Below are 15,156 nucleotides of genomic sequence, written 5' to 3'. Positions count from 1 at the left end.
AAGACCAATCCAGCTCATATAAATCACTCATTTAATTTAGCTGTCCCATTAAACACTCACACACACACACACATAGTCTGTTTTTCACGTTTTTAAGATAGCAAAAATCAAATACAGCTCCTTTAATATCACTTACTGACAGCATGCAAAGCTGTTGACTTTTAAGTTGTCTTTTGAGTTGACACTGACTTCTTGACTATTCCATTTCTGTATTTCTCTATTGTACGCAATATCTTTCATGCATTAAAAATTCATTGTTGTCTGCGTAACTTCTCATGCCACGGCGCCGTCATCGCTTATCAGAGCGCCAACAAAACTGCAAAGCCAATTCAAAAATATTTATCGCGAAGCAACTTGTCGTGTTCACACAGACAGTTAAAGATGCGGATTCACTGTTTATAATGGCCATCATTTTGAGCACACTGAATTATTCTGTCCTTCACCATTCGAGGGGTTGGTGCAATCTGTGGAAAGTGTATTGTTTGCGCATCCCCTCTACGCTCCATAAACATGTGTGTGTGTGTTTGGGTGTGTGCGTGTGTGTGAAAGAGTGTTTATCATTGTGGATTCATAGAGTTGGAGAGAGTCCCAGAGCTCTTTCTTGGCTCACAATAACGGTAAAGTGTCGGCACTGCTGTGTTCTGTTTGAGCTTTTGAACATTAAATACAACATAACAACGCTAATACATGACAAACTGAAGATGTCTATTTGTGCTCACAAACAGAGATGGGACGATAATGGGCCTTCTTATGGTATTGTAAGAGCTAATGTATTTAACTGGATTTGTAAAAGCAGTGCTCCTCACAGCCTTGAGAGTTCATGAATGGGTTATTTTATGCCATTATACATCTGTTACGCCACAAAAGGGCTGAATGACTAAATATATTGGGAAAAATATTTGGTTGTGATTTTTCTGAGAAGCATAGTGATTGTGATTAGATTTGTGATTTATGTTTTAATTATAGGATTTGGTTCAAAGTTTAGCATTAAACATTTTAAATGTGTCCAGTGGAATTGACAGAGACTGAAATATAAACTAATCAAAGGATCATATTTTATTACGTGTTTGTGCAGTTCTTAACAGTTTTACTGCAGAGTAGGACAGAATATTTTGTTGTTTGTTCACAAAATGGTACTTTAAAAGTAGCAACCTTTGTGATTCACTAATTGTGCACATTTAAAATGCTGTTTCGATTCATCCACAAATGATGTAACTCTGTTTAAATTCATGTATGTCATCATAGTATTTAGGTCTAATCACATGTTTTGGCCTGATTATTGTCCACAAATGTCTGCACAGCAAAGAAACACATTAACTGTGGTGTAATACATCACATACAAACACTTTAAGTGTTAAGTTTAATAAGTCCCTTTTTAAAAATATCCATGACATATAGTTTCTGGTCAGGTTTTCATACAATGGAGATTTCATACAGTTGTTTCCCTAAGGCTCTGTCTGTGAGCAAAATTATATCATTATAAATACTTTGCACTCAAGATGAGTTTATTACATGCAGAATTACTCTTTTCTTTCTCTGTTATGGTGAGGCAATGAACCTTTGATGCCAATGTGCCATAACAAGTTTAAGCTTTACACAGCAAGGGCAACATCTGGTGCTGAACTCAGCCAACTTTGTCATAAAAAGGATTTGGTGTAGCAAGAGAGCATTGTAAAACTTTCTCAAGAGCAGGACATTCATGGTTGTTTTCTATTAGACCTTTAAATATGTGTGAACCTCTGTTTGAAATCCATTAGCATAGTTAATGGAGTTGTGAATTAAAACTGTCAGATGAAATACATTTAGCTTGTGATGTTCTTGTGCAAAATCATAGCATGAGCTCCGCAGTACCAATAATTAGCAACACTCTATATAGTAACAACAAAAACATGCCTAACTTAATCTGTTTCTAAATTTGCACTCCAAGATGAGCTACTATGAGCCCACTATCATGCCAAAATACAGTGTTGTAACTTCGCGTGTTTTACAGTTGTTCACCTTATTTTCCAAAGCCCTTTCACTAAAAAATGTATTTCATCAGTGCTTCCCATAGATTTTGTTGAGACAGTGGCTTAAATTATTTTTATTTAAATCATTTCATTGCATGCAATTTGTGGAGCATAAATGCCATATATCGCCTAAATCTTTAAACAAAAGACCATTGTATTACCTTTTATATATTTATGGTAATAGACTAATTTTATTACGTCAGTTTATAGCTTTTAGATATGGGTAAAATTTTAGACTATCTTGTGTATTAATGGCAATACTTTCACAGATCAAAAAACAAACCTGCACCATTTAACCAATGCGATTTTCGAAGTACTTTTTCAACCTCCTCCCTAGCTCTGTTCTCTTAGCTGAAATCCTGGAGGAAACAGATCCACAAGGTCAATATTGAACCTCCCTAAACCTTCTCCTGGACGGCCCGCTGAATGCCTGAGCACATCGGACGCTCTCTGCTTCCTAACGACTCTGTGAATGTGTCTAGCTCCACTCTAACCTTGAGTGGGACAGCTGGCGCGATAGCTTCACAAGGCCGCGCTTGTGTAGCTCCGCCGCTTGTCTAAATGTGTTGGAAAGTGCAGCCGGGGAGTCGAGCCTGAAAGGAGCTAACAGCGAACCACTGCTTTGATAAATAGGAGGATTCAGAGGGAACCCCAGGTGACTTTGCATCGGGCCTAACAAGCTGTCGCCGGAGATTACAGGCACAATGTCGGCCATGACACCCTCTCGCTCCAATGTGGATTCAGCGTTCGGAGCTCCCGGGCACAGCTGGAGAGAGGCATGGAGTCGCTCTGTGCTCTGTAGATGTACCAAGCAAGTATGAGTGTGTCTGATCTGTGACACAAGGGGAAACATTTACCGCGCCAAATGGGTTGTTGAAATCGCTGGTTTTCAGATGACATCACAACACACACAATAGCTCTTTTGTGTTTCTATTACACTCTTTGTGTTGTCACGATACTAAAATTTCAAACTTGTTTTAGATACTAGGGAAAAGGTTTGATACTCTATACCAATTTGACACCACAATGATGAACAAAAAGCCTTAAACAATAGAATGTAATTTTTAGCACAACATAATAGAGCTTTATTTAAATTACCATGACGTTCTGGACTGGTGTTGATAAAGTTCAAGATTTCTTTAAAACTGTTCATGCTTTTCAGTATCTATTTTCAGAACTAGTTTTAGTATCAATTAGTAACCGATTTTCTATACTTTTGACTGCCCTACTATGCTGATATTCTGAAGAAAGGTGTACTTTATTGTCCTATTGGAAAATATGTCATCTGCATTTGATACATTCTTCAATCCTGTTGGGGCAATCTGTTTGTAAGCGGTAAGTGCCTGGGGACCCATCTCCATCTATCTGGATCTTGGTTGTGTCAGGAGTACCACCCTGGAGGAGTAGTCTGTGTTTTGAGCTGATGGGAGAAATCAGGGTACTCTGCCATTGTACCACTGTGCACATAAGTATATTGGGATAATGGATTAGTATTAAGAAAAAAATAATCGTTTCCAGTTATATGTTTGCATAAATAGTTGTTTTTGCATGAACTCTTGTGCAGGTGTAGTCTTGTGAGTGCTGTTTGGGTCAGATACATAGAGATACGCAAGTTTTTTTAGTTTTGCCACGTCCCCTCTGTAGGGAAATAATCAATCAGCAGGACTTTAGTCGAGAAAGACTTGCTTTAGTTGACCTTACATTGACAAATTCTACAATCTGAAAAATCCGATAGACTTCTTTAATTGCTCAGTTAGTTTCAAACAAACACGAACACCTGTAAGATTTAGTCCTGCATGAGAGATGGTGAACATTACATTTCCCTGTTGCTGCTTAGATATAACATTTAATGGTTGTTCAGAATATGGTGTCAAAATTAAGATCATTTGGCGATATATATCTCCAGCACCGGCCAATGTTTGGTTTTGTCTGACCTGCTGCTTTAAGAGTACACACAAGGCTTTATTTTAACATTTCAGTGCAAATTGATAACTGTAGAAAACGTGACTACACCACTCTTAAAGGTTTGTTGTTAAAAAAGGGGTTGTGGGTGAGTAAATTTACATTACATAATTTGGGGAAAAATCAAATTCTGCCCTACGTACGACCCAAAAATATATCGACTGAGCTTATCGGTTCTGCTACACAATCTTTATCGGCATCGACCGTGGAAAAAAAAAAAACTACATCGGTCAGTTTCTTGTCAAAACTGAATTTTGGATCTTTTTCTCCTAACAAACTGTAGTCACTTGTACTCCCCCAACAACTGGCTGTGTGTGAAAGAACCCGTGTGAAAGAACCAGTCTCTCAGTGTACTTTTGGAGGAAAGTGCAGCTGCCACAAGAGATGGCACAACTTGCCACAGACAAATATGCAGCCAAAGATGAGTATAAGGTGGTGATTGTGTGCCACACTGGTGGAATTCACAATAATAAATGTGGGCTGCATTGGATATTATAGCCTAAGAAAAGATAAAGACGTTACTATAATCTGTGAGTAAAAGTAACAGTAGTGATGTCGTCCTTGTTACTAAATGCTGTAAATGGGAGTTGATGGTTTAAGGCTCCTGTTATCTGCAACATTTTGAGGATGTGTTTCCATTCAAAAGATATATTTAGATTTTATTGTGTATTGTATTTTAAATTGCTGTGTGACCTTGAGTGTCTCGAAAGGTGGCTCAAAGAAAATGTACTATTATTCATTTTATTAATCACTATGGCAATGTTCCAAATTTTTCATTATTCTGAAACCCATAATAATAATAATAATAATTTGATTTAGTTCCTTACTGCTGGGTACGACTGCAAGATTAATTGTATCGAAGTTGCAATTTGAATAGACACAATTAGCAAATCTCAGAGGCTGCAATTTTTGAAGTACCATGATTTACTTATTCATAAAAAATTGCTAATCTTGTAGTTTAGATCTGTACAAACACATTCTCAAATACATAGTTTGTCAGTTCATATTTTTTGCTAATTTTTCTGGACATGTTTAAAATGTGAACTTTGAACAGGATGCTATGTAGGAGAAACCGGAGTAAACCTACAGACACAGTTAGAACATGCAAACTCTATGGGAATCAAACCCAGGAGCTTTGAGGCGAAAGGCTTAAACACTGTGACACCATGCTTGACCAGATGGCACTCATTTTTCTAGATGGGCATTGGATGAGCGATTTTGTAAAAGGCTGCTATTTTAGATTTTGTTGTTTTGACGGTGCCAAGATAGCTCCCAGAACAAGTTGAGATCTGCAGAGGTGGAACAGGTGAAACTCTAATATACCCATGTTACAAAGGTGTCTGATTGCACAGCGGAGTCAAACAAATGTTACATTTTCACAAGTTGTAAAAATACACCGCTGTTACTGGAAGAAAAATGTGCGACTAAGCACCCGCCACAGAGCATAATGTTTACCGATTCTAATCTAATGCAGTGTTTATTGAGCGTTCTACTCCTAATATCAGAATCTGTTACTGTCTGCCTGCCAGAGTGATGACATCTTTAAATAAGCTTTAAACCTGACAAAGAACGCTTGGATGACGCATTCATTTTCATCAATAACCGTCACAGTTTATTGCATCAATTAGAGTGACATTTAGTGGGATTGGACCTGGCAGGAAAGAGGAAATTACATTCAAGCCTGTGTCAATGTGACCTGGACATATTGAGTTACCTGTTTTGGTTTTTCAAATAAACAGAAGTGCATCTATTTATTTTGAAAGATTGAGCCAAAGGTTTTAAATGTGTGTTTGGTATGCAGATTTTGACATTAAACCAATTTGTTGGTAGGTGATTAGTATTCAAAGAGATGCATCTGATTAGCAACTATGGAAATGCTCTACCCAGGCTGATGATAAGTTAGAAAAGCCAACATTTACAACGTTAAAAGCTAAGGACTAAGCTAACACTTTGGATGAAAATGTGAGTAATGTTCTGTTTGATTGTGGCGCTATATGGGATTTCAAAAAGTGTATCTAGGTGTCGACAAGAAAATCTAAACAACAAAAGATCATTTCAGCCTCTAGAAAATTGTAATAATTTTAATGGATGTTGTAAAACCACATTGGTACCAACATAGTGCCTTGGGGTATCCCACAAAGTATATAAATAGAAGATTTTGTTTTTATTATGGTAAAATGGCAATGCAACATTTTTTTTTTTATGGATAATGATTAGTACAGAGCTTTGGGCACAGATATAGTCATGATACTAAAATAACTCAAATATAACATGCTCAAAGGAGTATCTAGTCTAGTTTTAGTTTAGTTTTAGTATTTATATATGGGTATTTCTTTACAACCCTACTACTTCCATAGTTTAGTGAGCTCTGAGTACATTTATGCTAACTTCACCACTTTCAGTTAAAACGAATTATTAATTATTTGAAAACCAACAAATCTCTTTCTACTGTACACAGATTCACAGTTTAACATTCTCAAAGCAGCTGGGGACAGTTTGTGATAACTATAAGCTATTGAAGTGAATCTAAGAAGAAGTCAAGTTGTCGAGGATAAATAAGAGTTTTTGCGCCCCGAATTGAATCTCGCAGCCCCACGCTCTTTATCATTCTGACAGCTTTCCACAGCCGGCGAGGTAAAAATATAGACGTTTGTCTCCTCCCAGCCCTGAATCTGTTGTCCTGTCTGCCACTGTACAAGGCTTTACCAAGAGGGACAACGTAATGAAGGAGGAACTTTAAAAGCACTTTATCAGATATTTATTGCTTTCCAAATGTGAAAAACAGAACTAGACAATTTTAGTTTGTTTAGTTTCTTCACTTATCTTATGCTAGCATCCTAATTATTCACCACAAAGCGTTTATAAGCGCATTTTTTCATGCTAACCACGGACTTCCTGATTCTCGAAGGATAGAGCACTTCATAACTAGATGAAGACAGCTCACATCGAGAAGGCTTTGAAAAATATCTGATTGTATTTTTGCATTGCATCATGTTAGAATGTTTGGAGGCATTTTGATTTTAGGTTTTACTAATAGGATTTAGTTCAAGGTTCACATTTTAAACATGCTCAGAAGAATTGAAAAATAGACTCAAATGACCTGACCTGACAAACTAATGCAAGAATCACATTTCAGAATATGTTTGTACACATCTGACAGAGCAATTTTTATGCAGAATAAGACTGAATAAAGACTGCAAACTAAGCGATTTGCCTATTGCATCCATTCAACTTGGGATTTTGATTCAATTTGTTAATCTTGCAGCCCTATGCAGCGGTCTCATCATCTTCCGTGCTGCTTATATAATACATCTGCAATGGGGCAAAACAAATTTTACTGAACTATACTGAAAAATCGGGTACAGTCACTTTAAACATTAGCAGATGTGGTACGACGCAGCAGAGGGAGAAAAATGAGTGGTTAGGCAGGCTTAAAGGTCCAAGCGCTGATTGAGACGTCTAGCTCGCAATAGGATTTGACTAAAAGGGTTTCTTAAGGCCATTAGCGGTCGTTTGTGGATTGAATCAGCCCAAGTTGTTAGTTAAAGTGATGAAATTTTCAACAGGACTGAAATAAATGTGGCGCTGCGGGTTGTTTTGGGCAAATAGACAAATGAGTCTTGGTGTGGAGAAGATGTAAAAAAAGAGGGATAAATGATGGTGTGTTGAAGTGTATATAAATATTTCATGTTTAGTATTTGTGGAAAGTTGACTTTGACATTTTGTAATGTAATCACTCACGTTTTCTAAGTTTAGGCTGGAAGGTTTAGATCTATGCAGTATCTGTGTTGATGGGCTGGTTTAGATTTTTTCTTATTAAAAGAAATAAGGCTTTTAATATTAAGGTTGTTAATAATAGCCGGTTTATAATAGAAGCAATTCCTACGCGTACGCTACGCTGTTACTGCTTTGATGTAAATTGGGGGTTATACTGACACCCCATTCAGAGTCCCTTATTTGTTCAGATCATGCTCTGAGCTAAAACAATGGACTACAGTTTTACTGACGATATCTGACATAACAACATCAATAAACTGTATTTATGCATTCGTCACAGAAGGTCAACCCATTACTCAGGGCTTAGTGAATAATCTGCCAAGTCGTCCCCATCAAACCAGTATCAGTCTCTCTCTTTGGCTATTTATATCCACTTTCGGAGCATGTCTGCATTCTCGCATGAGCTGGGTCCCTAATGCTTCATTGGTCCTCTCATACTCTCATTGTGCATGTGTGTCCTGCACACTGGTTTTGTGCGTAAGCGATGAGAGTGAAGGAGTGTACCCAACAGGGGCATCTGGCCTAATTCCAGCACAAAATGGGATTGGATCTGAGCTCCTCTTAGCACAGCTGCATTTGCTTTACGCTCCCCTGCACTTCCCAAACCGTAAAAAACACTAATGTCAAATTTACAGTAAAAAGTGGCACTTGTTTATACAGGTTTAAATAAAAATGGCGATATATTGCTTTATACTGCAGGGATAAAAACTAAGTGCCAGGTTTTGTCGATTGGTCAGTTTGTTGAGTACTTTTATTACAATTTTTATTTCTTTCATTAAATATATTTATATTTACTGTGCGATCAAGACTGCAACGTTCATTTGTCTTTACCCAAGTGAAAAATGTATTGTGTTTTCAGCTATTTAAATTTAATATTCAAGTGTGGATTCAAAAATTAAGTTTAGTTTCAATTCAGACTTTTTAAATAGAATTCATGACCATGGCAGCCATGTGTTCGACAGGATAGATGTAAACGTGAAATGGCGGAGAGAATGGGGAGAGACATTCAGACACTCAGAATACCAGAATACTTAATGTGCTACAGTCTATCCCTTCTGCAATTGTGCAACACAGTATGGGATTAGGAGGGTTAGAGGAGGAACAGAGGACAGGATCTGTGGATTATTATTTTTGTTAAACAGTTTGTGATATTAAAGGAGCGGTTCGTTATTTTGAATGTGTTAAAAATGTGTTGTAACGGCTATTGCGGGTGCGGACCAAGGAGTGCAAGTACAGTGCAAGTTGACAGTGTTTATTTACAAAATGGTGAATTTCAGTTTTTAATAGTTCATTTAACACACACGGGGAGCCAGGGAGCGGGAGGCAGACCAGACGGGCGTAGTGCAGAGCGGGGACGGGAAAGCCAGGACCAGAGCAAGGACAGGATCGGGACGAGACCGGGTCAAGCCGAACCGGAGTAGTCCAGAGAGCGGGAGCCGGGGCAGGAGGCGAGAAGCAAGCCGGTGACCAAGACGGAACAGGAGGCAAGGCAGAGGGGTAACTGTACCGGAGCTGGAGCGCTGAGGCGAGAACAGGAATCTGGAAGGTGGCAAAAAGTCCAATGAGTAACAGGCAGACAGGCAACAAAGATGCAAAAACTAAGCTGGAGCATTCACATTGACGGACGGTCTGGCCCCGAGTGTCCTCTGCCGAGCCCTCATATACTCGGCAGCAGGTGGAGGTAATTGTGCTGATGCGCTCCAGGTACGCGTGGGAGGAGTCATGAACTCCGCCCAGCTCCAAGCAGACAGGTAGGGGAGGGGGAGAGAACACAGGAGGACAGGAAATGCAAGCATCATGACAAAATGAGAAAAACAGAACCGGTTAATTTTAAACTGTTTGCAGCGGTCCACTTCCCTAATGCTTTCCTGGCATCCTAAATATTCACCGCAGTGATTCTATAAACACTTTTTACAACTTACAGAGGCCAGAGCGGAGTTTTGCCGTAATGGTAATGGTCACAATTTCAAGAATGCTAACAGCGCACCAGCCCTACTTCCTGGTTCATGAATGATAAAAACTTCAAAGCAATAAAAGCAATCTCATTTTGACCCTAAGAGCTGCTTTTATATATAAGATTTATTTGTGCTGGGGCAAAATAAATTGTACTTTATTACATGAAAAGAAAAATCTGTGTGGTACAGTCACTTAGGCCTGTCATAATAATTACCATATGTCGACTTATTGTTCAATCTATGTTTGATGGAACAATAACTTTTGAGGGACAATATTTATCATGTGTTCTTTTTTCTTTGCAATAGTAGGGAATTTTTTGCTATTTCTCTTTTCTATGATGGGATTTGAGCTGTAGAGGGTTGAATAAATAACTTCTATGACTCACTATGGATACAAAACTAACTACTAAAGAGTTTTATTCTGCGCAGTTAACCGTATTATATATTAAGAATAGATTTTTTAGGGGGTAGTCCTGTTTTAGGATTATTGTGTCAGTGGCATATATTTGTATTATATTATATTATCATTTACGGTCTATATTTTCCTAAATGTGTTATCGTGACAGGCCTACAGTCACTTTAATGAGATTAGTGCCAGTTTCTTTCTGCTACAGGTCGTCTCCTCAGATAAGACATACATACTCTTGATTTGTCTTGATTTATCTTTATTTGTCTTGATTTTATCGGCTGATTATTGGATTCATTATTCGTCCTGGTTTGACGGCCTGGGGAGGATCCAGTTGCATTATTAAACCTTCCTTTTCCTCCAAGCCTCCCGCTGCTCCAGATTAAACCTATCCTATTTCTCTCTCTTGTGTTTTAAATGCAGCGCCGGTCCCAAGGGAGACAACATCTACGAATGGAGGTCTACCATCCTCGGGCCCCCCGGCTCTGTGTACGAGGGAGGAGTCTTCTTCCTGGACATCGCCTTCACTCCAGACTACCCCTTCAAACCTCCGAAGGTGAGTGGAGCCCCGTGGCAATGAAACGGTCCAGACCCCCCCCCCACCCTCCTCAGTCCCCCTCCTCCTCCCTCGCTCAGCACGCTCAGGGCAGGGAACAATAGCGGCATTGTCCCAGCAGGCTGTCAGCTTTTCACCCGCACCATCCAACCACAATGGCCTGTTTTGGGCTTGTTCAACCATAGAGCTGACAAAATAGCACTTTTGAAAGAGTAATACGGCATTCATTTTGATCTCAATCGGAGTTGTTGCATAATCCAGATACCCCTTTCAGAAATGTTCCACTTATTCTGAAATGCATGTATTTTGTATATATAATGTATACTTTGTTATAGGACAATGCATTATAATCAACATTACTGTAAATTTGCAGTTACCATATCAGTTCATTTTGTCAGTTCTTTGGCGTTTGTTGAATAAAATGAACAAAAACCAATAACAAAAATGTATAGTTAGGCCACCTTTCTGTCTCTCTTCCTTATGGACATTTACACACTTCATATTTAAGGGAAAATAAAAGTGTGTATTATTGTGTGGGTTATGCTCTGGTTTAGAATTCTTGTGGCTTTTCTTAGATCATATTGGTTGAGGTTTTTTGTGTGTAATGCAAATATTTAGTGCTGATTGGTTAGAAATGTAAATACATTTGGTTTCAATTTATTTCTTTTAAATTCTGTTAAAATATTGAGGACAAGGTTAAATGGTGAACTATGTAATTTTTGTGATGGAATGTCTCCATGAGGATTGTTATTGAGCATTCCAAAGTATGGCTTTAAACTTGTCTATCACCATAGAGACAAACGAGTTACACCACAAGGCCAAGTTACAGGTCACATCTGTGGAGAGGTGACCCTTCTCATAATAAGGATGCATGTTTCTTAAGTTTTTTGAACAATAAAACCCGTGGAACATTCTAGGAATAGCAATAACATGTCTGTGGAGACAAACAGGAAGTGGACCCTCCCACCAGAAAATTCCCATAGTGCAAGTAAATATGCTAAACCGAAGTTAAGCTTTACCGTGATGTTTCTGTATGGCCAATAATAGTATATGTAACAGGTCTACAGGGGTGTACAATGTTCTCTTTGAGCTTCACACGCAGCATAGTTAAAACCAACAGTCTGTGTTATTCATGAACGCTGGTGAGAATATCCCAAACAGCAGCTTTTGCATCTTAATTATTTGCTCTCCTCCTGTCGTGCTCGCTGCTAGCTCTGTGTTTGGCGTGCCTCCAGCAAGCAGCCCGCCTGCGGCTTTGTGGGCTAGGTGTGTGCGTGTAGCGCTCATGCTAGCTCTATACTCACCACAGTTACACAGAAGTGCATAGAGTAACCAACGATACTACTCAAGTAAGAGTAAAATGTATTTGGGAAAATTTTAAGAAAAAAACCTTATAATTGAAGTTCAAAACATTAAATAATGCACCAAATCTGGTATAGATACAAAAATGAGAAAAGTACATTATATCTGGAGTAATGCAAAAAACACAAATGTTCGAATCATTTCATATTGTCAACATAAAACCGTCGCAGTGGGCTGAGTAACCAAAAGTTTTACTCAAGTAGGAGTAAAAGCATGCTGCCAGTACTCTGAAAAGTAAAATTCTTCAAAAGGTAAATGTAAGTGAGTACTACCCACCTCTCCAATTACCGGTACATCCACCCAGCCCCTGCCGTTTGGTCTCAGGTTGGCAAATATGTGCCTGTTGCTATTGAGAATGAAACGTCAACTGTGGAGCGCGTGAGAGGCCATTTGTTTTCTTTTGAATAAATGCAAATCACAGGGAGGGCAGAGGAGGCATTTGTAACAGTAAATAACACAGTTGCTTGGGAAATCTTGATAATTAATCTGTTTTGTGATGTGCCGAATACACCGCTACAAGGCCTCCACTGAATGTTAATGACGATCATGAAGCAGACATGAATATTCTGGGATAAATGAGAAATTTTAATGGTTTTTGATTCAACAAAATTAGACCATCTCTATGACACATCATTTTTATCTCAACTCCATTATTAACGTATAAGTTCTCAAGATGCTCAAAGATTCTAATCATTTGACTCTGCTGTTTTGATTCAGCTTTGTGTTGCGTTCGATTCTCACGTGTCGCTCCACGCACACTGTGTTGTAATTTTTGGCATGGACAGGAATAGGTCAAGCCTGAGGTCCTGGATACAAAAAGTAACAGCTCTATAAAGGCTTACTGCTACTATATTCTAACAGAGGTGAGTTTTATCTTTCAGTCATTTTTTATTTTACGTTGATAGACTCAGGATTGACCAAAATATTACCTTTTAAATACTCTTTTTAGCTTTACGCTTGTTAATCAAATACGCTCGTAATTCCCAAGTGACTAGCACTACCGCAATCTTTTTAAACACCATCTCCTCAGTTTGTCTTAGTAAATAACCTGTTTAGACATTACATCTTCATAACATGTTTAGTGGAAAAAGAGGAGAAGAGCATGTTTTTATCAGGGCGATGGGAGGAGGGGGTTGCGGCTGGGAACAAGGCAGAAACGAGCAGATACACAGACATGAAAGTCTGGAGGAGCGGAGACATTTATTCAGAGGAGTGATCAAAATAAATAAATGCAGAAAACAGAAATATGTGATAGTGATGTTTATGTCTCGTAGCACATCATAAACCACAACCTCAAGAGACACAGTGTTTTTTTCAGTGATTAAAAATTCAGAGCTGTAGCCAAAATCATAAACTCTCAACTTATCGCATATAAACTACATTAAAGCAAGTAAGCTAATAGTGTTATTTTATTTTATTGAAAAGTTTTGTTTTATTTAGAAAATCATTTAAAAAGGTTTGTTCTTCTGAGGCCCAACAAAAATGGAAATAAAATCGAATCGTGACCCATGTATCGAAATAAGAATCGGGTCGTGAAAAAACAGAATCCCTCTACCCCTTGTTCTCCATATCGCCCAGACCCCGTGGTCAGCGCAGTTTGTCAGGTCCGAGGGTAAGCTGAGTCTATGGCCTCCTGCTGGTGTGTTATTTTAGTCAGGCAGTGAGCATGAGAAGCACAGACCTGACAGCTGCAGATGCTAACTCTAACTGATCATGCGAGAACATTAGCTCGGTGCAGCCAGATGCTAACCCCAGCTGATCATGTACAAATGTTAGCTCAATATGGCTCAGTGCTAGCTAAAGCTGAATATCGGAGTATGTTGTAATGTATATATCCATACAACCTCGAGAATGCCCAATCCCATCTCACCTTGGAAGCATAGCAGGGTTGGGTCTGGGTAGTCCTGGGATGGGAGACCGCTGAAAATGCCAGGTGAAATAGTGGGGCAGTAGTGGTTGTAGTGAATACTGTAGTTGTGTCATGCAAGACACTTGATCCTCTTTGCCCTCCAGTGTCCATGTACACTTCTGTATTAACAAGAGTATGTGAGTTCAAATGTGGAACAACAGATTGAAATTAGCCCATGCATGTTCATTAACATGCACTGACCAAATAAACGGAAAATAATTAGCTCAGAGATGCCAAATGCCAGTGCTAAAGTATCAAGTGAAAATGTAATGTAGATCAGAGATGCAAATAAACCACTACTTTGTTGTCTGTTATTGGTTTGGATTGGTTATGGGTAGATTCATGCTAAACCTGTGTCAAGGAGTAAGACACTCACTGTAACGAGGGTTGAGTGAAATGACAAAAAAACTATAGGCTGTGTCCGAATGTTCTCACTATTCCCTAGTTAGGGCTATTTTTAGTGATGTCCAAATGACCAGCAGGTGAGAAAATAGTGCACTCAAAATTTCCCACAATCCACCTTGAAAAGTAGACTGGTCGTTGCAAGAGTTGGAAAAACAAATGCGTGACGACAGGTTTTTAACTGGACACAACACGACTGAATAAAGCAGATAGAAATGCTGGTTTATCACACTATTGATCGCTGATCATGAATAAAACTCTTAAATAAACTATTACTGTATACAGTTGCTAGTGTTAGCCGCTTACCTTAACTTGAGCTGTTAACAGAGCAATAATTTCCACATCTCAGATAAACTTGTGTGATTATTATTAGACCATAAATATTTGTGTGCCAGTCCAATCTGATCATTATTTATGACAGAAATCTTTTTAAGTTTTATCGAAGATTAGCAGACATTTTTCACCCAGACGCCAGGGTCACATCCGAACGTCTGAATGTAGTGAGCTGCTTGTCCGAATCGCTCTGTGAGTGTGGACACTAGAGTCCCTTAAAGTGTGACGGGCTATGTAATGAATGAAAGTTTAGGGACTAGGGACTTGTTTCAATTTTATATTGTCTATAATAATAATAATACATTTGATTTTTTCTTACATTTGAACACAAAGCTCAAAGTGCTACAATAAAAACAGATTTAGATACATAAACAGCATCGACTTTTAAAAATTGCCATTTAAAACAAAACAACAAAATCTTCCTCCAAAGTCTGAAGTCTCATTATATGTGGAGCTCTGTGTATTCAATCACTGTCTATTGTGTG

General features: G+C 38.6%; 1 protein-coding gene across 1 annotated transcript in view; it reads left to right on the top strand.

The window, feature by feature from the left end:
* The window catches only part of LOC117378586 (ubiquitin-conjugating enzyme E2 E2-like), a 107,054-nt gene that overhangs the window by 73,487 nt on the left and 18,411 nt on the right, over positions 1–15,156 (top strand). The window contains exon 4 of the mRNA XM_033975212.2: positions 10,533–10,665. Within this exon, the coding sequence (XP_033831103.1) occupies positions 10,533–10,665 (133 nt within the window). The remainder of the gene's footprint in view (positions 1–10,532; positions 10,666–15,156) is intronic.

Source organism: Periophthalmus magnuspinnatus, chromosome 11 (genome assembly GCF_009829125.3).
Source record: "Periophthalmus magnuspinnatus isolate fPerMag1 chromosome 11, fPerMag1.2.pri, whole genome shotgun sequence".
Taxonomy (NCBI): domain Eukaryota; kingdom Metazoa; phylum Chordata; class Actinopteri; order Gobiiformes; family Gobiidae; genus Periophthalmus; species Periophthalmus magnuspinnatus.
This window is presented reverse-complemented; position numbering and strand designations above follow the sequence as displayed.